The sequence below is a fragment of the Tenrec ecaudatus genome, chromosome 10 (genome assembly GCF_050624435.1).
Source record: "Tenrec ecaudatus isolate mTenEca1 chromosome 10, mTenEca1.hap1, whole genome shotgun sequence".
Classification (NCBI taxonomy): Eukaryota; Metazoa; Chordata; class Mammalia; order Afrosoricida; family Tenrecidae; genus Tenrec; species Tenrec ecaudatus.
In genome coordinates, this window is record NC_134539.1 from 58,615,289 (window position 1) to 58,642,631 (window position 27,343).

The 27,343-nt window shown below is 40.9% G+C and overlaps 1 protein-coding gene across 1 annotated transcript in view; it reads right to left on the bottom strand.

Moving 5' to 3' along the window:
• Positions 1 to 27,343, bottom strand: part of C5 (complement C5) — a 96,972-nt gene that overhangs the window by 49,526 nt on the left and 20,103 nt on the right. Inside the window, exons 7-19 of the mRNA XM_075559037.1 lie at positions 25,463 to 25,553; positions 23,686 to 23,800; positions 20,470 to 20,596; positions 19,287 to 19,402; positions 15,930 to 16,115; positions 15,024 to 15,227; positions 11,412 to 11,621; positions 11,045 to 11,194; positions 9,130 to 9,259; positions 7,646 to 7,708; positions 4,960 to 5,157; positions 1,664 to 1,754; positions 626 to 699 (exon numbers count right to left, since the gene is read on the bottom strand). Of these exons, the coding sequence (XP_075415152.1) occupies positions 626 to 699; positions 1,664 to 1,754; positions 4,960 to 5,157; positions 7,646 to 7,708; positions 9,130 to 9,259; positions 11,045 to 11,194; positions 11,412 to 11,621; positions 15,024 to 15,227; positions 15,930 to 16,115; positions 19,287 to 19,402; positions 20,470 to 20,596; positions 23,686 to 23,800; positions 25,463 to 25,553 (1,755 nt within the window). The remainder of the gene's footprint in view (positions 1 to 625; positions 700 to 1,663; positions 1,755 to 4,959; positions 5,158 to 7,645; positions 7,709 to 9,129; positions 9,260 to 11,044; positions 11,195 to 11,411; positions 11,622 to 15,023; positions 15,228 to 15,929; positions 16,116 to 19,286; positions 19,403 to 20,469; positions 20,597 to 23,685; positions 23,801 to 25,462; positions 25,554 to 27,343) is intronic.

Below are 27,343 nucleotides of genomic sequence, written 5' to 3' on the forward strand. Positions count from 1 at the left end.
TTTTTTTTTCTTTCCTCCATGTGGATAGTTCTTTTTAAAAATCATTTTATTGGGGGCTCATACAACTCTTATCACAATCCATGCATACATCAATTGTGTCAAGCACATTTGTACATTCGTTACCCTCATCATTCTCAAAACATTTGCTCTCCACTTAAGTCCCTGGCATCAACTCCTCATTTTCCCCCTCCTTCCCCGCTTCTCCCTCCCTCATGAACCCTTGATAATTTATAAATTATTATTTTGTCATATGTTACACTGTCTGACATCTCCCTTCACCCACTTTTTTGTTGTCTGTCCCCCAGGGTGGGGATTATATGTAGATTCTTGTGATCAGTTCCCTCCTTGTACTCTATCTTTCATCCACCCTCCTGGTATGACCACTCTCACCACTGGTTCTGAAGGGATCATACACCCTGGATTACCTGTGTTTCCAGTTCCTATCGGTACAGTGTATATCCTCTGGTCTAGCCGGATTTGTAAGGTAGAATTGTTTTTCATACAGTGACTGTGTTCACCGCCCACCCTTTTTTGAAGTCTAGATAAACTGAGTACTCAGTGACAACGAGCTATCCCTTGCTAAGCAAATGATTACTCCTTAAATGTGTAAGTGAAACTTGCTTACCACTATTTGAAATGCCAACACCTTGAATTTCCCAGGTGGTTAGAGAATCAGGGAGTTTGAACTGCAACTTGTTTCTGCAAGTAGAAATGTTGATATTCAAATAGTGAACACACTGATTAACCCAATGTTAATCATTACTTAATCCGATTCATTAGCAGATTTTGGTTCATACTGCTTTAAAAGAAACAAATCACAAAAAGACAAAATCGAATCTGGCTTTAATGGAAAAGCAAAGAAAAATCTGTTCAGCCCTTCTATCTATTCCATGTTTTCAGACATTGTACCAGCTTGATGAGAATTCATATTCAAAACGACGTCTGTGACACCTTATACATCAAAACGTGTAACACAAAGAAAAGTGACACTTATGATATATTTTGTTCTTTAAAACATACATCTTAACACTGCTTCAAAGATAGTCGATATAATTTTTAACTAAACACAAGCTTTTACTATATATTATGAGGGAAATGTCAAACAAAATGAACAACCTGATTCGGGAAGAATAGGAGAAGGTCAAGGGTAGAGGCAAGGAGATCTATTGCATGCTCTGGACTCAGCGCTTTGATTGTTCATTAGAAAGTCAATGCTTTGAGCCACATAGAAGGAGGATTCTTAGGGACTCAATCTAGTTCCAAATGTTCAGAGGAGGCAGTCCATAAAAAAATGTGTTGAGTGAAGGGCTTTATCAAAAAAGAATCTCTTATTAATCAATGTTTGTTTTATAGAGTTGACATCTCTATACCAAGCAAGAAATAGGCGCTAAGTAGAGTGTATGACACATAGTTGTGTTCAGTTAATGATTATTGAAGTGAAATGCCATTACATGGAATAGGGCTCTTCTTCCCCAATAGTTAATTCTCCCCTGGAACAAATTGCTAGAGAAAACAAGACAAGAAATCCAACAACAACAAAACAAACTTGATAAAATGGTAGGATCAGCTCTCATACTATTAGGAGACGAGTTATTTCCAGACATTGGAGCCATAATATTCTAAAATTTCCACTTTTCAGAGAAATGTCAAGGAAATCGAATACCTTTTGGGCACAGGATGAACTTCCCACAGCCAGCTCTCTGGAAAATAACTTCGAATTTCTGGCTTGGTTACTGGTAACAGGTTTTTTATCTCTGGGAGGAAAAGTACATTCAATTGTGGTAAAAACATAAATTCTACTTATGCTCAGTTTTAAAATATTGCCACTAATCTAAAACATAAGCATTTTCTGGAAGGTTCCAAATGTATCAATGGAACAGTTTGTTTTTGATATCAAAACAGAGGCCTTAGGATTTCTTCACTGATAACATTAACAAGACAAATAAGTATAAAGTACCTTCAATGATTTGTTTCACATAGAGTTAACTGTTTAATATTCTTAAAATCAAACAAGGCACTGGCCAGTCTATAAAGTAATTTACATTTCTATAAATGCAATAATTTTGTTTATAATAGAAAACAGGAAGCGTTTATGTGATCTTCTTCCTTAATTTATTGATATTTACTTTCTTTAAAAATGGATGGAATGATTTTTTTCAAAAGCTACAAAAAACACAATTTATGAAACAACAGTTTCCAGACTTTAGAACATAAACTTATAGGATTATGACCTTGAGAAAGACAGACAAATTAGGTAAACCTTACAAGTATTTTTGTTTATAACTTGAAGGCAGTTTACAGAATTCAAGTGAGAGAAGAGAGCCCAAGCAGAGCCTAGTGGCCTTGTTGAATTGTGGTGATAGAGAAAGAATTTTGGGGAAACCAAGGTGTCTTGAATGAGGGGCAGGTGCCAAAAGGAGGAAACTACACAGAGTAAGTTCCAGAGATCTGCAGACGGAACCCACCGAGTCTGGTTTAGGACTTAGCTGTGTGTACTTAGGAAGGGGCCTTGGTGGTGATGTGGAAATAAATGTTGGATTGCTAATTGCAAGATCAGTGGTTCAAAACCACCAGCCACTCCTTGGGAGAAAAATGAGGCTCTCATAATATGTACAGTCTCTTGACCCCTTTATAAAGTCACTAAGAGTCAGAATCTACTCTAGGAGAGTGAGGTTTTTTTTTTGGGGGGGGGGCGTGGTGCATACTTCAGAGGAAAGCACCAAAGGCCAAGTATTTAATCAGACATATTACAAAGTAATGTGATGTTCATTTTATCTCTTAATGAATAATTATTTTAAATAATTAGTCATCAGGAAAATGGTCATTAAAACCACAATAAGCTACCACCAGAATGAGCAAAGTTAAAAAGATGGATGATACCAAGTGTTGATGAGCTTGTGGAGGAACTAAAACTTCATACATTGCTGGGAATGAAGATGGCTTAGCCCTTTTTGAAAATAGTTCAGCAGCTTTTAATAAGTGTAGATTACTCAAAGATTCAACTATTATAATCCTAGATATTTAACCAGGAGAAATAAAAGTGTATTTTCACACAGATTTTTATTTTATTTATAACAGCTTTTCTCATTATATTTCCAAAATGAAAACAACCCAAGTGTCTATCAACTTGGGGAGTGGATAAAAAATTGCTATATATCCATACCATAAAATACCATTCAACAATGCAACAGATGAACTTCTAGTATATGTAATAACATAGATCATCTCCAAAACATTATCCTAAATGAAAGAAGTCAGAGACAAATATCTACATCATCCACAATTCCATTTATATGAAATTATAGAAAAGGTAAACCCACAATAGCAGAAAACAGATCCGTGAGTGTCATGGGCCAGTGATAGTGGCATGACTGACTGAAAAGGGGCAGGAAAGAACTCTTTGGAGTGATGGAAATGTTTTTATGTAGTGATTGTGACAGTGGTTATACAACTGTATATTTTTGACAAAACTCCCTGAATTTCATACTTAATATTGGCAAATTTTTATCTATAAATTATACCCTAATAAATCTTGAGATAGTTAGTTTATTGTGCCAACCTGGCCGATAAACACATGTGGCTTTAATTGAAGGGCAGAGGGATAAATGGCTCAGTGAGCCTCACCTTTCTAGTTCTCAGGTCTCTTGCTTTGTGATGGTTGGACCAGGGTGAAACTGCATTAGCCAGTTCCCTGCTTCAGCTAGTAAGGCTCACTTCCTGCAAGATGTCCCCGAAGAGAAGCCATATGGACGTACCCCAATGCAGCCCTGGGTGCTGGAGCAGCCGTGTGGAGACCCATGCCAGCGCTGAGATGTTTATGCATTCACTGACTCGGCTTTCCTACTGCAGTCGGCATCATTGTGTGTGTTTTGTGAGATGGAGGAGGACTTTGTGGATCGGTGTCAGACATATGGGCTAATGTTGGACTTGTGGGCTTGGGCAGCTCTGGGTTGGGATGTTTTCTTGATATGCACTTAAACCCTTTATGTAAATATCTCTCTTATACATGAGTTTCTGTGGACTTGTTTCTCTAATGTACCCGGACTAACACAAATCTTATTCAAGTTGCAGCCCCTTTTAAAATAGTACAAGAATATTTCAATAGTATAACATTTCAATACAGTGTAGCTGAGACCAAATTAGATGATTACAGCTAAAACTTTAGACAGTGGAAACTATACAAATTAGATTTCTCATTAAAATGCTACTTAAATAAGCAAAGACTTGAAAAACAGCCTAAGTATCTAATAACGTGGTTTTGGTAAGTGACCATAAAAATCGTGTTTTTTGAAATAAATCCTTTTATACAGACAGTGTCTAATATAGGCCATTAAGCAAAAACAAAAAAATCAGGGCATAAAGTAGGAGCTGTCAGTCTGCTTATGTTTTGGTTTGCTTTGTTTGCTATATACTCACATTTTAATATAATATATATTTTGAAGAAAAGGAAAGCTTGAAAGTTTAAAATTAATGAGAGTTTGTTAGATTCTGAAAATATGTATTGTAGTGGGAACATAAACAAGATTTCACTTGTTCATATAAATACACTTAACCTAATGCTAGATTTAGAAATCTTCTGCCATAGTTAGTGTAGGTATAAACAGAAGTTCTGGTTGTAACATCACAGAATTTTAAAGATTTAAAAGTCAGAGGCATACTGGAGATCATTTGGCCTAAATTTATGGCTTTAGAAATGAAAATACAGGCTCAGAGATGACAGATCATCGTTCAGTTTCATGAATGACTTTGCTCTAAAGCTTCATGTGTCTTGACCCTACAATGGCACACCTCTTTGATTTCCCACAAATGACAGCAGGTTTTTTCCTTATGAACATTTGCAAGTCCCCACCGCCTACTTTTAATTTTAAACAGAGTATAAGACTTCCCTTCCTTAGTAGCATAAAATTCCACAAAATTTCCTCTATTATGCAGAATTCTGATAGAAGATATCAAACTTACGTAGTCTTCCCAAATGCATATTTTTACCAGAGTCCTCATCACGGAATTTGGTGGCGATGGCACAGCATGTGTTGAAAGCTTGGATACACCTTGTACCTTTGGTAATCCGTGCAGCTCGCTGTTGACAAGTTTCACCATCCTTACGAAAGGCTCCATCCTTACAGCATTGCTTTATTATTGTATGTTTGTATTTAGCAACTGAAATGGTAATAACACAAGTATACCTGATCATACATAGAGTCAAGATATATCAGGAATAGAAGGGATCTCTAGGGATACCTGGTTTCTTCAACCCATGACCCCCCCTGCACCATAACCATGACTAGATTCATAGAGTAGCCTTTGCTTGGAACCATTCTAGTCATGGGGAAAATGCTACCCGTTAGGAAACACATTTCATTTTTTATTAAATAGTTAACACCTTCTTACAACTAAGCTAAATACCAACTTTGCAAATGCATTCAGCACTCTTTGGGTAGTGCACATTATACAGATTAGAACCTTTGAATAGCTGGTGATGCTTATCGTCCAGACAGCCTTCCTGTGGATTACAACTCAGCATAAAGAAAACAAAGATCCTCACAACTGGACCAATGAGTAACATCATCATAAAAAGAGAAAAGAATGAAGTTGTCAAGCATCTTGTCTTACTTGGATCCACAATCAATGCTCATGGAAGCAGCAGTTAAGAGATCAGAGAACACGTCGAGACTTCTTTAAAGTGTTGAAAAGCAAGGATGTTACTTTGAGAACTAACATGGGCCTGCCCCAAGCCGTAGTATTTTCAATGGCCTCATATGCCAAGTTGAACATTGAATAAGAAAGACAGAAGAAATAACCGGTGCATTTGAATTATGGTGCTGGCAAACAGTATAGAAAGTACCATGGACTGCCAAACGAACAAACACGTCTGTCCTGGAAGAAGTACATCCAGAATGCTTCTTAGAGGCAAGGATGGCAAGGCTTCCTCACACACTCTGGACGTGCTATTAGGAGAGACTATTCCCTGGAAAAGGATATCATGTTTAGGAAAGTAGAGGGGTAGTGAAAAAGAGGAAGACCCTCTACAAGGCGGATTGACCCAGTGGCTGCAACAATGGGCTGAAGCACAGTAAGGATAGTGGGGGTAATGCAGGACTGGGTGGTGTTTTGTTCTGTAGGGTCACTATGAGTTGGAACTGACTCAATAGCACCTAACAATGACATTTTCTTCAGCGCTCCCTGGGTGGTGCAAATGATTTGTGCTCAGCTGCGAATGGAAAGGTTGTCGGTTTGAGTCCACACAACCACGGAAGAAAGACATGACTATCTTCTTGTATAAAGATCACAGCCAAGGCAACCCTATAGAGCCCGGGGCTACGCTCTGACACATGGAGTCATCACAGGTCATAACTGGCTCTACTGCAATGGAGTTTGGTATCTTTCTCAGGTGAAAGTTTGGCGAATGAGCAACAAGGATCCTAGAATAGTTAATAGGAGCTTTGGTGGCATAATGAGTTAAGGGTTGGCTGTTCACTGCAAGGTCAGCTGTTCAAATCCACCAACTACTCCACAGGAGAAAGATGAAGCTTTCTGCTTCCATTAAGCTTTACAGCCTCAAAAACCTAAAAGGGGAGTTCTACATTGCTATGAGCCAGAATTCACTCAAAGGCTTTGGTTTTATTCTATCTGGATGCTAAACTCATAATCTCTGAAGAGCTGGAGTATATGAAGAAGAATGTGGCATCAGAATTGAAGGAAGATTTATTAGCAACCAGTGATATGCACATTGCACAACCTTGCTTATTGAAAGTGAAGAAAACTTGAAGCACTTACTGATGAAGATCAAAGTCTAGCATCTTCAATATGGACTGCATCCTAACATAAAGAAAACAAAATTCTCATAACCGGACCAATGAGCAACACCATGGTAAACAGATAAAATATCAATGCTTTCAAGGATTTAATTTTACTTAAAGTCACTATCAGTCAAGAAACTGACCGTGTCTGCTGCACGAAACCTCTTTCAAGTGTTAAAGAGCATAGACATAACTTTGAAGACTAAGGTGCACCTGACCAAGTCAAGGCATTTTCAATAGCACCATAACATGCGGAAGCTGCACAATGAATAAGGAAACCAGAGAAGAATCAATGCTTTTGAATGGTAGCTTTGGCAAAGAGTATTTAATGGACTGCCAGATAAACGAACAAAGCTGTCTTGGAAGAAGTATAGTCAGATGTTTCGTAGAAGTAAGAATGGTGAGACTTGGCATGCTGTGAGGGATCAGTCCCTGGAGAAGGAGATCATGCTTGGTAAGGTAAAGGGTCATTGAAACAGAGGAAGATCTCCTGTGATATGGGTTGACACAGGGCTGCAAAAATGAGCACACACATAAGGACGATTGTGAGGATGGCACAGGCCTGGGTAGTGTTCTGTTCTGTTGTACATAGGGTACCTCCGAGTCAGAATTGACTCCACAGCACCTAAAAGCACCTAAAAACAGTGACAACCAATGAGCTATTGGATTTATTTGGGCAAATCCTTCTGTGGAAAGTGACCTAGGCATCTGTGTATGTCTCCTTTTCATCAATGGATGCTTTATTTGATGAATTGATTCAGGGGGAATTATGTAACAAACCATTTCTTTAGCTGCTGAATGATAATGATCACAACATGTTCTCTAATATCATGAGTCTTTGAGAGTACCTTCTTTCTCTATTAGCTCGTTCAGCATTCTTTTTGGCCTGAGAATCTCTTTACAAGGTTCATCTGTTAAAAACAAAACAAAATATAAAAACAAAGACATTGACCAAGAGAAAAGAGAAAGAAAATCTAAAAAACAAGAAAAAGGATGAAAACAATTATTTAAGTACTTAAAACATTCATAAATTATCCTGTTTTGGATTAGGTATGGTGTATTGTAAATCTGAATACAACCCCCCCCCCAAAACAAACAAACAAACCAAAAACCAAACTCAAACCCACTGCCATCAAGTCAATTTGGAGTCAATGTCCTTTAGGACAGAATGGATCTACCTGTGTGAATTTCTGAGACTGGCAGGAGTAGAAAGGCTCTTCTTTCTCCAAAGAAGTGGCTGGTGGTTTTGAACCACTAACCTTACAGTCAGCAGCCCAATTCATAACCACTATGCCACAAGGGCTCCTCTGCTTCTGAACTGGTCTTGTTTTCTCCAAGTGGCACTTTCAATCTAGTTTAACTCTTTGGAGTTTAAGTTTTTTTGAACCCAGTGATTAAAAAAAATACCTAAGCATTTAAAATGAGTGAAGTCTGTGTTATGTATGTTGTTTTTATTCTTTCTCTTTGTGATATATATATTACAAATATAAACATCAATACATAGTACCCAATATAATTATGAGCAACTTTAAAACCATAGAAAGAAGATCATTAAGATGTGCTCCTTACCCTTAAAATAAGGTGACCAGATGTCCCGCTTTTGGGGAGACAGTTCCTACTTTTTAACAATTTGTCCCGCGTCCCGCAGCATTTAAAAAAAGTCCCAATTTTTGGAAAGAATGCACGACAAGCTAAGGTATACGGTTTTGGGCTGCCATGTGGCTATTTTGCCAAGATATGAGTTTTATCAATGGTGTCCCACTTTCCCAATGTTAAAATCTGGTCACCTTACCTTAAAAGGCTCACAGTGCAGTGGGTAAGACATGTGGGGAGTTAATTGTAGGGATATTATTATTGTATCATGTGTTGCATGTGTAGAGTATCATGTGACAATACTCTATCATTATTGTACACGGATCTCACCCTATGGTATCATCTCTACAAAGGGGGGAATGACTGGATAAAACCCCAATCACAAGATGATGCTCACTGGCTTTTCCAGGCTAGTAAACGGAAGCAGTCCTTGATGGATGAAGGCATTGCGTCAGGCAAGACCGAGGCTTAGTTCCACAGGACTGCACTCTCAAGTGAGGGGGAGCAAGGCAAGAGGCAAAGCTGGAGAGACAGGGAAGAAGGTCACAGAAGGCTTTGAGCAGGGTACCGAAGGATTTGTGCTTTTATCTGAAAAGCCAGTGAGACATTTGGTCAGTGTCCAGTGATTCTAAATGGGTATAGAAAATGTTTTGGAAGGACAGAAACAAGATCTGGGGGGCAAATTAGCAGTGTAAATACTAGTAATGAATGAACACTTTGTTCAACCTGAGCGTTTTACCATGTTGTCGGGAGTCGTCTACATTTGCATTGGTGAGGAAGGTGAGGCCTGCCAGATGGAACACGTCGGCGTTGTTTCGGCCTCCTCCTACCCCACAGCCCAGGTCACTCTTCTCTAACGTTTGAAACACCTGTGCAGAAAGGTGAAATGTTGAGCCTGTTCAGATATACAAGCTATTCCTCAAAGCCCCAAAGATACTACTTTTGACATGTTTAGAAATAAACCCGTGAAATACGCAGACCGCTCATTAATCAAATAACCAACACATAAATGTCCCGGTCTTCCCCACTTCATGTTCTCCATGGATGCTAACTTAGTCTTTCTGAAGCAGAGAAACCTGAGGAGAGGACCCCGAGAGTTGACCCGTATTGTTTTGTATCTAGATGGCATGCTGCAATCAATACAGTAATAAACCTTACTGCCAAAGTCAAGTCTGAACACAGCGACCCGATAGGACAGGGGACTAACTGCCCTGTGAGCGTCAGAGGCTGTAACTGCTCAGGGAGCAAAGCTCCGTGTCTCACCCTTGGAGCTCCGGGCGGTTTCAAAAAGCCGACCTTGTGAATTGCAACCCAAATCATAACCACTACACCGCCAGGGCAACTAGTCAATGCAATACTCCTCGCCCCGCCCCTCCCTCTGCCCCCCAAATGAGAAAATGGGTGAATGCCTGGAGGATTTAATAAACAACTTAAATTTTAAGCTGTTAAAATAATACCACCTCTTGCCATCTTTAGGAGGACGGTTCTAGACCCTGATCCTATGTAGGTGAGAGGACTAGTTTAGAGGGCTATTCCAGTTTTAATTTTGCCCCCTGAGTGATATTACTTTTCCTAATATTTTTAACTTCGCATTGTACATTTCCTCTTTCTTGTCTGAATCACTTTAAGCCCAGAGAATAATGGCTGAGTGCGGTGGTGTTCAATGGAAACGGAACTACTTCCAGGTTCTGTTGTCCTAATTATGTTCACGAGAACAAAGCCAACCTAAAGCTAGGGGTTACCTATCTAGCTTCCTTTTTTATCATTACAATAATACAAACAGAAGCAGTCCCCAGCCTTTCCATTGTAATTGCTATCATGGTCATATGCCTATTTTTCTTTTTAATCTTAGTAAATGTAATTGTCTTTTAAAAAAAATATGGTAAAGTATGTAATTTTCTTTTTTATGTGGTAAAGTATACATAACATAAAATTTGCCATTTTAATAATTGTAAGTCAATAATTTTATTGACATTAATTACATTTACAATGTTGTATATGGGAAAATTACCCTCGGCTTATGGCTCTTTTCATTTTGATCCATGACAACACAACATTGCAGTGTACTGTTGTTATGTGTCACTGAGTCAGTTCCTGACTCAAGGGAAAAAAGTACAAGCCTTATCATGATCTATTTGCAAACTTTTTCTACTCACTCCAAATAGAAACTTAGGAGCATCAAGAACAGTACTCAATGAAAATCAGCATAATTTAAAGAGGCTTTTCTGTGTTTAACTCTGTAGTTAAAAACGCACTGTCCTTGAGTCAACTCTGATCACAGCAGCCCTATGGGACAGAGTAGAGCTGCCCCTGTGGGTTTCCGAGACTGTAACTCTTTGCCGGAGTAGAAAGCCTCATCGATCTCCTTTGGAGCTGCTGGCATTGTCGAACTGCTGCCCTTGAGCTTTGCAACCCAATGTGTAACCTCTGTGCCACCAGGGCAATCTATGCTCAGGAAAACAACACAAAGGTAATGTCTGCTGCTTGGAGAATGAACACAAGCCACACGGTCCTGCTCTGACAGGCACAGAGGGGTCCCAAGTCAGAATCACCTCGACGGCCACTGGGAACAACACTTTCTTGAGTTCTTCCTCTCCAACCTGCCCTGGAGGGCACAGTCGGTGGACTTGCACCACAGTAACGCACTACTTAACTTTTTCCAGGGGCTTCTTGGCTGCTTTTTGGACTCTGTAGATAGCACTGTCCACTGCTGTTAAAGCCACCCACGAATCTGACTCAGTGGCCAGATTCAGGGATACAGGTTGGCCCGGAGAATAGTCGTTAGCATCTGGAGATAGATGCACCTGAAAGAGCCATTTGAAGAAGACAAGAAAAAGGTCATGTGCACAAGGGGGCCTCCAAAGGTTTGTGGGGAAAACAAACAAAAAGGAATGGGAAGATGATGGCATTTCCCCATGGACTTTTTGAAGTCCCTTTGTCTGAGACAAAGCTCTTCAGGGGCATTTGCGGCCTGCTGCGTTCAGGAGACCACCAGGTTGGGATGGAGGCTCTCTGACTCACCTGCAGCTGGTTGCCACACTTTTCTTCAATGTTTAGCCAGATGGAATCGGACACCAGCTCTGCCCTCTGCTCTCCCGTGACGATGTAATAGACCAGGAGGCGAGCGGAAGGAACCATGTTCTGAGTCACTGGGATGTTTATACTTTGATAGGATAAATCTGGAAGTTTCTCTCTTGTGCCAAAGTGTACAATCTTGCCCTTGGATAAAATCTAAAAATAAACAGCAGCAGCAGCAATCACCATACGAAACGAAACCCATGCTTCAGAATAGGAACTTGGACATGTGGCAGAAACTATGTTAAAGGCAAAGAAAACTCACACTTATGAGCCCGCTGTGTGACAGAAATGTAGGAAGATGTCGAACGCCTTTAATTCTCACAAGAAACCAGGGCGGTAGGGATATTATCACGCTTCTGCAGATGAAGAACCTGAGGTGCAGCAACTAAGACTCATACTGGTTTTAGGTTAAACCACATAAGGAAGAAGTTAGAGGGCTAGTATCTGTACCCAGATAGGCTGTCATGCTGTCACTGAAACCTTCCCTGTTCATTGACTTGGAAAAAAAAAAAAAGGTGAGTGCCATGTCTCTTTTGTGGGGGTTAAGTTTTATAGCCAAAGATTAGGTCCTGAATGGAATGAGTGGGGTTAAAAGTAAATAACCTCCATAAAACAAAATGTTCTCCACAACCCCTTAAATTATCCTTAGAGGGTTGGACTATATACATTGGGTTTGGTACCTCGCCCATGAGCAGTTTCCCCAATTCTTCACCAGTAAATATTTGTCTACAGTCATCCTTTAGTTTTTACAAGGTATTCCACAGAAGCATTGGAAAAGCCAGCACTACCTTTCTGACCTGATGATTAGAGCGATTCATTCCATTTCTCCAGCCATTGTCAGGGAGCCTGAACCATGTTTGCACATCGTTTTCCAGGCTGTACCTCCAGTTGAACGTAAGTGATGCAACAGAGACATTGCGGAAACACCTAGTGATAGGATGGAGCGCTCAAGATCAGGGCTTGTGCCCCCTCTTTTAGACCAGAGAACTAGGCCTATGTGAACAATCTTTGGCCACAAGGCAATAGACTAGAGGTAATAGATTAGTCTGTGGCTTGGCCATGAGAACGTCAACAGGTTCTCTGTGTGGAGGAGCCAGGTGAAAGGAGAATCAGAGCAGAGTTCTCAAATTCAAACAAAAATCTTCCTTTTGAACTGAGTCACCTTGGCAAGGCTTTTAAACTGTCTGTCCTTTAACTTCCTCCTCTGTGAAATGGTGATTAAAACCATGCCCTAACCAGACTTAAACCTGGCGCACCAAGACTTGAAGGCAACATACTGGCATGAAGAAGCAAACCAACAGGGAGGTCTGCAGGGCTGGCCTTAATTCCAGCTATGTGGATCCTCTCCCCAGAAGAATGCACTACAGAGGACAGCACTGAAGATCCAGCTCAGAGTGGGTTGGGTCTGCTCAGAATGCATGGAAGCAAACTAAGAGTGACGGAGAGAAAGAGATGATGGACCATATCCTGGCCCACCAAGCCACAAGGACAATACTCCTGTTCAAAGCAGCCAATGCACAGAGAGGACCACGGGGCCAGAGCCACCATGAGACATAGTGCCCCCTCACTGACTCAAAGCACTATGGGGGACAACACTGGACACACAGTATGGCAACTGTGCCCGGTCTGACCCTCGCACACCTGGGTGAAACACAAAGGGAGTTCAACAGAGCAACAAGGGGAACAAAGCAATGAAGTCTCTGAGAAATCCCAAAAATAGACTTCAGGGGCAGTGTTTGGTACCTCACCAGACTCGATCAGAAAACATTCATAAAGGTCAACAGACAGACCTGGAATTATTTATAGGCTTTTAAAAACTTATCTATCTATATAAGATAGGCAGGAAAACAATCCCAAGGAGAAAACAATGGGATCAATGGTTCTGGGGGACATGGGAGAGGGGGAAGTGAGAGAAAGGAAAGGGGGAGTCAACAAACCCAGGGAGAAGGGAACAACAAGTGATCTAAAATCGATGTCCAGGAGGTAGTAGAATGTCTGGTGGGGTTTGATCAAGTGTAATATAGCCGAGAGCCAAAGGAAGGTTGAACATGATAGTGGACAAGACAAAAGTAAAAAGAAGTAGAGAAAAGAACTAGGAGGCAAAGGACATTTATAGAGGTATAAATCCAGGCACATACATATGTAAATATATTTATATATAACGATAGGGACATAGATCTATGTACATATATTTATGTTAAGTATTAAGGTAGTAGACAGACATTGGGCCTCTACTCAAGTACTCTCTCAATGCAAGAACACTTTGTTCTAAGAACCTGACATTCTGTGATGCTCACCTTCCTGACACAATAACTGAAGACAAAATGGGTGCATAAGCAAATGCCGTGAAGAATGCTGGTTGTGCCCAGCTATTAAAAGAAATAGCGTCTAGAGTTTTAAAGGCTTGAAGTTAAACAAGCAGCCATCTACCTGGGAAACAACAAGCCAAATGAAAGAAGCACACCAGTCTGTGTGATTATGAGGTGTCTACAGGATCAGATATCAGGCATCAGAAGACTGAAAACAATCATATTGATTCGAATGGGGTGGGTGGGTGGGGGGACACAAAGCCTATATGAAGACAATTAGACATCTCCTCACAGATGGGTCACAGGAAGGGACAGACACTCCCCCTCCCCAGGAACAATAATGGGAGTAGTGATATCATGAGGGTTGAGGGAAGGTGGGGGGAGAAAAGGGGAACTGATGTCAATGATGGATGTATTAACACTCTCCCTGTCCCTCCACCCCCGGTGCCAAACAATAGAAACATGAGTGAAGGGAGACAGCAGACGGTGTAAGATATGAAAATAATAACAATTTATAATTTACCAAAGTTCATAAGGGTTGGAGGGTGTGGGGAGGGAGGGAAAAAATAAGGAGCTGATATGAAGGGCTCAAGTAGAAAGAAAAACGTTTTGAAAAGGATGATGACAACATACGTACAAATGTGCTCGACACGATGGATGTACGGATTGTTATAAGAGCTGTAAGAGCACCCAATAAAATGATTTTTAAAAATCCTAACCCTATTTACAAATAGGCTTTTCCTTTATTATGTTAATGAGGCCATCCCAGTGTAGGGTGGATTCTACATCAAATCACATCTAACGTATTCCAAGACCAGAGTAGACACTGACACACACCCAGGAAAATAGATGCTACAGGAGGATTATCTATAAGCCAAGAAATGCCAGGGAACCAAGTAACACCCGAGGACAATGAAGGAATCTAGATGTTCTAGACTTTGATTTGAACTCTTACCCTCCAGAACTCTGAGAGATTAAATTTCTATTCATTGAGCCATCCACGTGTGGCATCTGTGTCAAAGCACCACTACGTAGCTAAGACAACGATGTCCTTGAAGGTGTTTTGTAAGCACAAATGATAGGGATCATTCTAAAGGGATCACCCTAGAAGGAAAGGGCAATGTTCCGGGTAGGAGTATGTATCTGTGTGTGTGAACATATATACACACATGCAAATGTAGACATACACATACATATATGTATATACACATTCATATGCATACTTATATATAATTATTGTACTTACCAAATAATTATAGTGTGTTATTTTGTCAATATATGGACTTTTGGGGGTAACAATAATATTCAGATGTTCTCCTACAAGCAAAGCTTTATAGTTTTCAGTCCAGTGGATGTACAGGTAACTTTCGCTGAGAGAGGAATAGGCTATGGCTCGGTACTCTTTGCTGGCTTGATTTTCTTCTTGAAGAACAGGGTCATCAGTTCTAATCTGCAAAGAGGAAATTTCAGAAAAGCACGGGGCCTGTGATGGCATACTTTCCACAAGAGGTTTTGTTATGTTTTGTTTTGCTGCCATTAACTTGTTTATTTTTTATTTGGAGTCGGAAACTTAAACATCATTTACTGGGACAAGGTACAGTGGTTCATTCAGTTAGGAAAAAAAAAAAGAAAGAAAGACTAGCTGGATCCTGGAAAAAGACCAATTGGGTGGGTAAGGTGGGGGAAGAGGGTGTACCGACCATTGTTTTCCAGTACGGCTTCCTATTCTGAAGTGTCTAGAATCAAATATAGTCGTAATTAGTCAGGCATACCTATTGCTACTGAGTCGATTCCAATTCAGAGTGAATCCCTAGGACAGAGTGGAACTGTCCCCATAGGGTTTTGAAGGCTGAAATCTCATGGGATGCAACCTGTCCTGTCTTAGTAGAGGAATGCTTTAACTGCGTGTCACTGGGGTTCCTCTGTTAGAAAAGACTTAATTGGCGAATAAACATTTGATAGATTTGTCTTTCAAAAAGACTGTTTAGTGGATTAGTAGACCGCTTCCAGGGCTTGCTTCCTCTCTCTTTTAATGCAAAATTGTAAAACTGCTCACTGGAGTCATGGATAAAATCTGTTCTACACACTAGCCAAAACCCACAGTCAAAAGTACACACTGTTCTAGAAAATATAACAGGAGAATTCAGCTCACGTCAAACTCCAGCGCTGTCACACCAGATGGGAGGTTAACCACAAACGACGCTACTCCATCATTGGCACGTGTCACACTTTTCTTTAACGCCAGGTCAGTAGTCTCTTCATTTGCATCAATGGTCTTTGCACTCAGGGTTACTGGGACGCCTCCAACCAACTGGTCAAGGGAATCCTTAACCTGCACCTGTTGGTCAGAGCAGCCCAAATCCATTTCAGCAGCTCAGCACTTCTCTTAAAGCGTGAACAACTCTGAAAGAATGATCCTTCCTCACACATATACAAACTATTCATGTTTAATTCCTTAAAGAGTGGCATGACCTCAGCTTTAGAAAAGTTTTATTTTATTTAGTTAAATCATTCTTGAATAGATTCCCCTGCACAACATGTAGACTCGGAATATAAATATCACTCTACTAGGTCTGCCCAGGAATAGAAGTTAGATTCAACTAACTTCTGTGTTTTTTTCACTTGACTTAGGAGTGGTTAAAGTAGAAAATGCGGTAAGCGCTTTTGGGAAGGAATCTCTAGAGTACAAGATATAACAGATGCATAACTTTTTCCTTCCCTTTACCTTCTACTCTCACTATGATTGCTATGCGCATACACAATTTCCACTAGTTTATGTGGTATAGGAAATATATAATGAATGGGCAGTGATTCTAACCTTGAGGTTCACAGTGGCCCTAAAGGACAGGGTAGAATTGCCCCAGCAGGGTTTCGCAGCCTGTAACTCTTTAAGGAAACAGATCACGGAGCTGCTGCTGGGTTTGAACCACTTGCCATGGGTTAGCAGCCAAGCACTTCACCATTGTGCTACTGGGACTCCACAGCCTCGGGCTTCCTCTCTTACTGTCATCAAGTCAATCCTTGATTGTTTTTGAATAGTTTTAGTGGTACATCATTCACATATAAAAATGAATAGTTCAATCATAAGAAAAAGATTTCACAATCATCACCATAATCAATCTTAGCTCCCCATTTCCCCTCCAATCTCCCACCATACTCCCAAGAAATATTGAATTCATTCTGACTCATATCAACCCTGTAGAACAAAACAGAACTCCTCACATTGTATATGGCATATGAAATATATTAAAATAGAATATAAACATTGTGCTCTATGTACTAATATAAATATACACATATGCACATATCTATTTATGAGCATAACACTATATTTTGTGCATTTATAAATATTTTTTATTTATTTCTTTGAAGTAATGAATATGTCCAAAACTTGCTGTTGACTTGACAGATATCTTATTCTTTAAAAGCCAGTGACCCAGTAAATAAAAAATTAACAAACTTTAAGTAGGCCAAAGTTGATTCTTATTTTTGTAATTAAAATTTGTTTTCTTTCAAAGCTTATTTTTGAAAGCATCGTGGTTTCAATTTAAAATAAAAAACCTTTATCTTTTTTAATTAAGAACTCATAAAACAAAACATCCCATTGCCACCAAGTCAGTTGTGACTAACAGCAACCCTATAGGACAGGGATGAATGGCTCCCATACATTTCCAAGACTGTAATTCTTCATAGGAGTGTAAAGCCTCATCTTTCTCCCTCAGAGCAGCTAGTGATTTCAAACTGCTGACCTTGCAGTTCACAGCCCAATGCACAACCACCAGGGCTAAATTAAGAACCGCGAGCAAAAATTTCCAGTAAATAAATACAAGTAAAAACCAAATGAATGTTTCAACTCCATATTATTCACATTTTAAAAAGGGAAAGTGAAAGGAGAAAACAAAGTTAGGGTTTTTGGGTGGTAAAAAATGTTTTAAAGGAGAAAAAAGTAAGAGAGTGGAGGGGCAAAGGACAGAGAGACAAAAGACCAGACAGAATGCATGAAAACTCATGGTGAGGAAAGGGATCTGTTTTCAAGGAATAATATCCCCACCTTGAAGCTTTTAAGAACTTCCAGCGTTGGGGGTAGAGGGAAGGTGGGGGAGAACGGGGAGAAAGGGACAACCCATCACAATGATCAGTGTATCACACACACACACACGCACGCACGCACACACACACCAGGGGGATGAACAACAGAAACATGGGTGAAGGGAGACAGTGGATGGTGTAAGATAAGAAAATAATTATAATTTCTAATTTATCAAGGGTTCACGGGGGTGTTAGGGAGGACAAAAAGAGGAGCTGATATCAAAGGCTCAAATAAAAAGGAAATGCTTTGAAAAGGATGATGGCAACCTATGTACAAATATTCTGTACACAGTGGAGGTTATAAGAGTGGATGAAAAAGAAAAGCACTAGACCCCGTTCAAGGAAATAACACTGATATGCAGAGAAAGCACATCATTTCTCATCAGTTACTAAACATTGGAAAAATACAACTTAAAAAAAAAAGAATTTCCTCCCAAATCCCCCAAACCAAACCAATTGCAGTCAAGTGACTTCACAGGACAGAAGAGAACTGACCCATCCATTTCCAGGGCCATGTCCTCGTTTTTTCCCTGTAGCGTGGTGGTGGTAGTGGGGGCAGGTTTCAAACTGACAACCCAAGGTTAGCAACTGAATGCTTAACCACTGTCCCACCAGAGTTCTTGACATTGCTGAGAGGGACAGTATAGAAAATGCTACTGTTTTTCTAACAACAGACTTTGGGGATTTTAGTTACCTGTAACTACTGCAATGCAAACTTAGGGAGTACCTAACCCAAGGCTGTGGACTCCTGGTAGCAGAGTGGTTTACGAGTTACATGGCTAACCATAGCCATAGGTTCAGCAGTTCAAAATCACAAGCCACTCCACAGGACAAACTTGGAAATGCACAGGGCAGTTTTACTTGATGGAATCCACAGATGGCAGAAAGAGAGAGAGAAGCCAAAGCGATGGAGTCCTAGCAGCAGCACAATGGTTAAGTACTTGGCTGCTAACCAAAAGGCAATTGGTTCAAATCCACTAGCAGCTTTGTGCTCTGGCTCCTTAAAGATTTACAGGTGTTTTGAGAATGATGATGGCAACAAATGCACAAATGTGCTTGATTGACACAATGGGTGTATTTGTAGATTGTGATAATAGTTGTACGAGGCCCCCAAGAAAATGATTAAAAATTTTTTGAAAAAAAAAAAAAAGATGTACAGGCTTGGAAATCCTACTGGAGCCGTTTTACTCTGTCCTTTAGGGCCACCATGAGTCAGAGCCTCAAGACTGGAATCATTCCCCCGGGTGACCCTGACCTACACGTTTCCCATTCCTGACTGACCTCGACTCCAGGCAGGGCAGGTTATACCCAGTAAACTCCCTATTTCCCTCCCCAGTATGCTTCATTCGTTCACCACCCACTATGGACCCCATCACAGAATTAATCATATTTAGTAGGTCTTTGTTTTTTCCCTCATTACCTTAATGGAAAATGGAATCCCAGGCTTCAAGAAAAGAGGAGTAGCAACCAAATTCAGTTTGTAGGGAGAGAGCACGTATTTGATACCATGTAATTCTGCTTCTTCAGAAAATCCACCTAGGCAGATGACAAGCATCAGATTGACATATTCGAAGAATACAATGATCTGTGTAGGTTTTTGTGTTGTTTCCATGTCTACAGGCATATTAAGTCACTCACTGCATATTAACTCATTCATTTAGCATTAGCAGACATGGTTCTTGGTTCTCAGAGAGGCCATGCAGAAGATGGTGTGATCTCCAGGAGGCTCCAAAACATTGTGCAAAGCTTGCAAACCGAACTCTACCTGGAGGAAGTGACTGAACGGAAGAGCAATCTGAGGAAGGAGCCCCACTTGGTCAGTGGCCTGAGCATCCATTGATTATGTACAAAGGATTGAGGAGCAAGGAAAGGAGAAGGCCAGAGGCTGAACTTCACGGGGAGTGCCTGGTTACAGGACAGGGATGGTGATGGAAGCAGAGAAGACAAAAAAAAAGCTTGAGGTAGGGAGAATGTTACCCTATTAACCACCCGCTGAAAATTAAACTCATGCTACTGAGAATAACATTCAAACAAACTCCTTTCCAATATTACATCTGTTCCCTATTTTAACCAAACTGGATATGCTTCTATTCTCGAAAATCAAGCCCTCCTTTCCAGTCTTAAAAAATCATTCATTCCCTGTATGGAAGGTGCCCTGGATCATCCTGTCTACCATCCCTGTTTAAAGTCCTATTCATCCTGCAAGGCAATCTCAAACTCCCTCCTTCTTCATGACACCTTTCTTGGATGCTCCTCAATGGTCTAGTCACTCTCCTTCTTCTGGAGGCTGATGGCATTAATTACTTTGCTTACAACACGGTAGACTTTTTCTTACAAGAGTTCTTTGTGTACTTGTCTTATGCCTGATGTTAGTTTGTAGATCTGGGTGCTAGGACCACACGTCCTTCATATTTGGAACTCACTGACTTCCCATTCATTGCCTAGAGAGTGGTAGAGCTCTACTTGAATTGTATCCCCATTTTCCATCCTATCAAGTATAAAATTTAATTAAGAAAGAAAACTAAGCATGCATGAGCCATAGAAATTATGTTTACCCTTATTCTGTTATCTAACTCTTTCCCAAGAGAAAGAAAGAAACTTACCGGTAGCCTCTATGACTGTTACAGCCACATAAAGGTACTTATTATCGACGTCTTCTAGGCTCTCGTATGATAGTTCTTTAATCGCTGTTTCACTGTTAAATGTGAATTGAGCAATTCCATCTATCATCTTTTTAAAGGGGGAAAAAGGAAATGTTATGTCAGAGAGGAACTTAAAAGGAAAAATGAACAAAATTTCCTTTTACCTGTGTCTACGTGGAAGGCAAGGAGCGCTGGTGGCACCGTGGGTCAGATTGGTGGGCTAAGAGTGCAAGTTCAAAGCCACCCCCCACTCCACAGGAGAAAGGCGGGACTGACTGCTCTCATGAATATTTAGAGCCTTTCCTTTGTTTAGTTTCTAAAGCTGGTCTGCCTGCTTTTGCAGGGCAAGGGTTTGGTCCTTCAGAATCTTAAAAGAAATATATTCTTACGAGAGGGAACTCAAAGGATACTTGTGATGTTAAAAGAAGAGTCTGGGCATAACCAGAATTGTATGTGTATGTATATGTGTATGTGTATGTGGGGATGGGGGTGGGGTGGATGGGTGGGTGGGATGCTTTATGTTTTCCTCTGCAAATTTACAAACTTTAGACCTGGGAAGTATGGGTGGTAAAGGTCGAACAAAAACAAAGCCTTCCTGCTACTGTCTTGCTCTTTCCACCTCTCTGGGCATCTTCGAAGGGTAAGTGAGCGTCAGAGGTTGGTTTGCAGTGTGAGGATGCCATGCCCTCCACTGGTGTTGTGAGGACACAACACAGGCCATATGACCCGGCCAGCTGCCTTTGAACTGACTGTGACCCATGGCGGCCCCGTGTGGGTCAGCGTGAGACTGCAGGGTTCTGTAGGGTTTTCAATGAGAGATTGCTAGGTTTTTCTTCCTAGGCACCTGGGGGGGGGGGGGGGCCCTTGAGCTCTCCAGCTTCTCGGTGAGCAGTCCAACATGGCTCAAGGACTGCAGTGTGAAGGCTACAGAAGGAACAGAATGCATACAGCTTTTCTTTCAACAAACGGGATCTATACCCCAATTTCCTAGTCTACTTTCACAGGCTCCAAAGAGCCAGAAAAGACCCTAGCGATGATCTAGTCTAACATGCTGGCATGTGCAGTGAACAAATTGGAACTCAGTGATATTAAGGATTTGTCTGAGTTCTCCAAGGTGATAAGAGGTTCCTGTCTCCAAGGCATTAAAAAATCTAGTTAGGGTTCAAAATAAAATACTTTAAAAATGTTAGTCATAGAAGGCAAACCTCTGGTAAATTCCCTTTGGTGATAATTGAAACCGGCTTGTGGTCAACTGTCTTGTGAGTCCCAGTTCTTTTCTGTACTAACTGGCTAAAACACTGTCTAATTCAGTGGTTCTCAACCTTCCTCATGCCGTGACCCTTTAATACAGTTCCTCGTGTGGTGGTGACCTTCAATCATAACATTATTTTTGTTGCTACGTCATCACTGTCATTTTGCTACTGTTATGAATAGGCTGACACCTGTGAAAGGGTCGTTCGACCCCCAAAGGGGTCGTGACCCACAGGTTGAGAATCACTGTCATTGTGAAACTATGTATCATTCGAGGTCTCTCAGTTGAGCTTTACAATATTTCCATTGTACCTCAATGACAATGTATTTAAAATCTGACTTAAAAACATAGAATGAGGTATGGGGTATGCAGCCAAAACATATAATATTAGTAAACACAAGAAAGTAGATTTTGCCTTATTTTTCTTTAAAATTGATCAACTTGAATACTTTAAGCCCCAGTGTCCAGCAAGGAATCTTGCATTAAAGTTATTTAATTACATCTTGAATAAATCAATCTGACTTTTGAAAGAGCAAAGACTAAATAATTTGTAAGGCAAACTATTTGAATACACACACACACAAATGACTTGAGACATGCCATGTGTGGTTTAACATAAAGAATACTGAGTAATAAAAGGGGGAGTGCTCTAATTTTGACCCCAGCACTCACGGGCCCATAACCATGGATAAATACCTTCCCTGTGTAGCACCCACTCATTCATAAAAACCTTGCTGGCTCTGGGCAGGTAATGGGAACAAGTCAGACTCTTGAAGAATTTACTATTAAACAAATAAACCATTATAATAAAGTAGGGTTTCTCAACCTTAGCACTAGTGATATTTGGGGCTGGATCATTTTTATTATAGGGGGATACCTTGTGGGTTGTAGGATTTTCAGCAGCACCCGGTCTCTGCTCACAAGATGCCTCTAGCTATCACTTCCCAAGTTCTGACAACCAGAAATCTCACTGGACTTTGGAGACTTCCCTCAGGGCAGGGGACATTGCCTTCTGGTTAAGAACCTTTGCAATAAAGTGGGAGCATTTTCTATTAAGGAGGTTCAGGATCTAACCGAGCTTGGAGTCAGGGGGAGACTTCTCAGGGGAAGGAGTCAGTATGAAGGCTAAAAGAATGAGAAAGAATTGGGAAAAGAAGGTAGAGGAGAAGGAAAAGGAAAAACATACCCCCCAAGAAGAAGGAACAGAGTTTCAAAGATCTAGAGGCAAGAGAGTCAACGTACGGTTCGTCTGAGCAACGGATGTAATGCATGCAAGGGGGAGAGAAGCAGCCGTGCACTGGGTGAGCGGCACAAGCTAGGCTGACAAGGAGAGTGAGCTTTGGTCCTAAGGACAATGAGAAGCTAATGGAGAAGTGCAAGACCCAGCTACCACAACTACTCAAAATGAGGGCTTGGACTAGATGATTTGCAAGGAACTTTCTGTCCTGGGCTGATTTATGTCTTCCAAAAAGATGTGTCCAAATCCTAACCACCAATCCTTGGGGATGTGACCTCAGATGCAAACAGTGTCATTGCAGATGTAAAGAGCTCATTTGCGGCCATCAAGGAATAGCGTGAGCCCTAACCCCACATGCTGGGTGTTCTTCTACAAACAGAGGATGCACAGATAGGGAGGACAGATGCAACGTGACACTAGAAGAAGGGAAGAGACTGGAGTTATACTGTCACAAGCCAAGCCATGCCTGGAAACCAGACGTTGGAAGCAGTAAGGAGGGGCCTTCTCCATAGAGGTTTCAGAGAGAGGATGGCTCTGCCGAGGCCCTGATGGTGGACTTCTAGCCTCCTAAACGTGAGAGAGTACGTGGTTGTGGCTTCAAGTCACTGGCTTCTGGAAAACCCTAAGAAACTAATACCCTTTCCCTCTCAACCCTCATTTGGTAGGAGAGCATGTCTTAACATCTTACCCTTGTGCTTTGCATTGCTTTTGACATCATTTCCTTGCCATTATCCTGCAAGTCTTCTCTTATCCCAAACCAGATGAAAACTTCCGCGTCAGAGACTACTTTATTATAAAAATACCTGCCAAGCAAGAATACCATACAATCATTTTGCTAACACAACTGCAATAACAAGACTCGGGTAAAACATAACCACTTAAAATTATATTAAGGACTTGATACTCTTGAAAGTGTCTTCCATCCATTATTCCATTTCAATCTCAGAGGGTCATAAGAATAAAGTGGGATTGCAGATTGATATGACAATATGTTAAGGAAAAAAATGCTCTTGATGAGATCAAAAGACTCAGCTCCAACCCCTTTCCTCCCGTCACGTTACTGCCTGGTGATTTTGCTAGCAATGGGACGCTACTCTCCTCTTTTCTTTCGTGTCTTTAAAATAAATTCATCCATTTTCGCTGTTACATAAGATGTGCGCTTTGGGGTTGTTGTTATTCTAACTGTATATTTCCTTTTTAGGTCATAATTAAAGAAAGAATAAAGGCAACTTTCTATATAGTAAATATATAATAAGAGTTAGCTCTTCACATTTGGAAAAAGTAAAGGCGACGTCTCCATACAAAGCACTCAATTTCTAGAATTCTCTTTCAATGAAACTTTTGCTGCTGGTCTAGATGAAGTGACCCTCTAGTTTCAGAACAAATAACAACATGAGAGCTGACCAGGGTGATGCTTGCAGGCGTAGACCCTGGAATCAGTCACACTTTGCTACTCAGTGGCATGTGATCTTGAGCACATTCCTAGACATTTATGTGCTCTTCCATGTTTTTGCATTTGTAATATGGGTCTATTAGTGTCATCTGTATCGTAGATTTTGTTGTAAAGAATAAACAAGATCATACATGTAAAATATTTGGAAAAGTACCCAACACATATAGTTACATAGTTGTATGCTACTATTAAAAGTTATATTTTCATTTTTAAGTGATCAAAGCTATCTCAGTAGATTGCTTCCAACTTAACTCAATTCACTTCTCCCTGACATATTTGTAGTTTCTTGCAAACAAAAGGTGTTGTGGAGGAGTGAGTGTCTATTTCCTCTGGACTGATTTTGTGGTTTGTTTTTGGGCCCAAAACAACGTGATAGCAATGAAAGTGTGTTGGTTGTAAGGTGGTTAATCAATAGGATTAATAGGTGGTTAATCATGCGCCCACTCTCTTTCTGAGCCCTGCTGTTGCTACAATCCAGTCTGCTAGATGATGAGAGACTCCTGTGACTCCAGCCATCTTTAGCTCCAGTTGATAGCGGCCAAATGTACGTGAGACCATTCTAGACCGGCCAGCCCCAGCTGACCTGCCAATAACTACAGACATATGAGAAAGTCCAGCCGAGGTCAGCACAGCCCAGATCAGCAGAACTTCAAGACTGACTTGTCACTGGCTGTGGCTTTAAGGCATTGGCTGTTATGCCAAGTTGCTGTGCAGTATCAGCGGACTGATAGAACAATTTAAACAGTCAAGAGAAGGCTTCATAACTCAGTCCCAATATCCTTTGCCACGCTGGTTTCTACGCCCACCCGTTGAACTTAAATGGTTAGCATTCTCTGCTGGTGAATAACCAATAGTTAAAATCAAAATCAGAAAATCAACTATAGGTATCATGTAACCTCAGTCCATCTGAGTCAAAGTCATTACAGACATTACCAATTGATCACAGATCTCACTTTGGGCAACCTTTATCAACTCAATTTAGCTACATATCGAAAAAGAATATCCTTCTTACCTGGCTTTTACAGTAATTTCAAAATCTTTAAAGTCCTTATAGCCAATGAAATTATTTTCTGGTTCTATTGAGACAGAAAAATGTGGCAACACTGAAAATAGAAACAAAGAGGCAATATTACTATTCTAATTGGAGCTGCTTTTAAAGCACAGCAACCAGCGCTACTTTCTGCTACAGTTGAACCAAGCTGTTAACTTCTACACAATGCCATCCTAGCACCACCATCACCTCTGGGAAGCCTTCCCCTCCACCATCCAGAAGCCATAGTACCTGGGTACCAGGAGCACTTTGCTAATACTTTAATTATACCATTTAGTATAGGCAGTTGGGAACTTCCTCCACTAGAGCATGGGCTTTTTGAGAACATACGCACATACAAACAAAATCCTTTTATTTATTTACTGTTGTATATCACCCTTCTCATAAGTTTTAAGTAAAGTAACTAGATGCTCAACAAATTTTGTTGAATTAAATTGAAAATAGAGAAGAAAATTGTGGCTTAGTTAGCATTTTTCTTTATACATCTAGTTGATAAAGTGCAAAATGTCATCATGAAGCTCACTTCAGTAAAGAAGAGAGAGCTTACCGTTAACTATAAAGCAAAACACTTTCCCAGAAAGTTAAAAACTAGCTCAAAAAAGGAGGCTCATATTTTTTCCCTCTTTTGGATCCTGAGAACCTATGGGAAATTAATCTGTCTAAATAGCATTGTCATCTCTTTATACTCGGTGTGTCATGGCTCATAGGTTGTCATTCTAATAAGCTGAACAACATTTCACACAAAAAAATGGATGAATGAGTGAACTTGATAGTGTGGGCAAGCAATAAAGCATCTGTGTACCAGTAGCCACCAGCAGCCAGTAGACTTGAGAGAGAGAGAGAGAGGTGTGGGTGGGGGAGGGTGCCTCAGATGTGCTTAATGTGACCTAGATGGTGAAGGCTAAGCATTCAAGAACAACGCAATTTGCTATTCCTCTCCCAAAGAGCAAGGCAGGACTGTTCTCTCCGGGATACGGGAGCAGGGGGTATTTTGTCCTATCGGGACATAAAGGGGTCCTACCGGTACAATTGTGGGAACCCCCAGCTGCTCCATGGGAGGAAACCCTAGGGGCCAGTTCCATTCTGTTCCATAGGATCAAGCTCTGATTGGGAGTTAACTCAATGGGAGACAACAGCCGCATCCAGCAGTGAGCTTCCATGTGGTGGGCACGTTCCCATCATCACCAGGGGTATACTCATGAATGAAAGAGACACCGCCTGGGTCATTTATGAGTTCTCAGACAAACAGGGAACACAGGCAAAAAAAGTAATTGCAAAAATAGTCACCTCAACAACCATAGTGAAAAACGAGTATCAAGTCCAAAGGCCCCTCTTACTCAAGAAAAGGAATTGTAGGAAAGCTTCCCTTAGAAATCATTTTAAAACTAAAACTGAATTGGAGTAGGTTGCGCAATAAGGAAGGGAAAAGTGTCGCAGGAAGATGGAACACGATGAGCAAAGTCCTTGAGGCTGGAGGCCTGTGGGATGGAGAGAGGGAGAAGGTGAGGCTGAAGAGGTACGTTGTCGTTAAGTGCTGTTGGGTTGGTTCCAATTTAGAGCGACCCTGTGCCCCACAGAACAAAACACTGCCTGCTTCTGTGCCATCTTCACAATCATTCTTATCTTTGAGCCCATTGTTGCAGACACTGCCAACCCATCTTATTGAAGGTCTTCCTTTCTTTGCTGCCCTGCTACTTCACCAAGCATGATGTTCTTCTCTAGGAACTGGTCTCTCCTGACAACATGTCCAGAGAATGTGAGGCAAAGTCTCACCATCCATGCCTCTAAAGAGCATTCTGGCTGTACTTCTTCAAGGCTGATTTGTTTGCTCTTTGGGCGGTC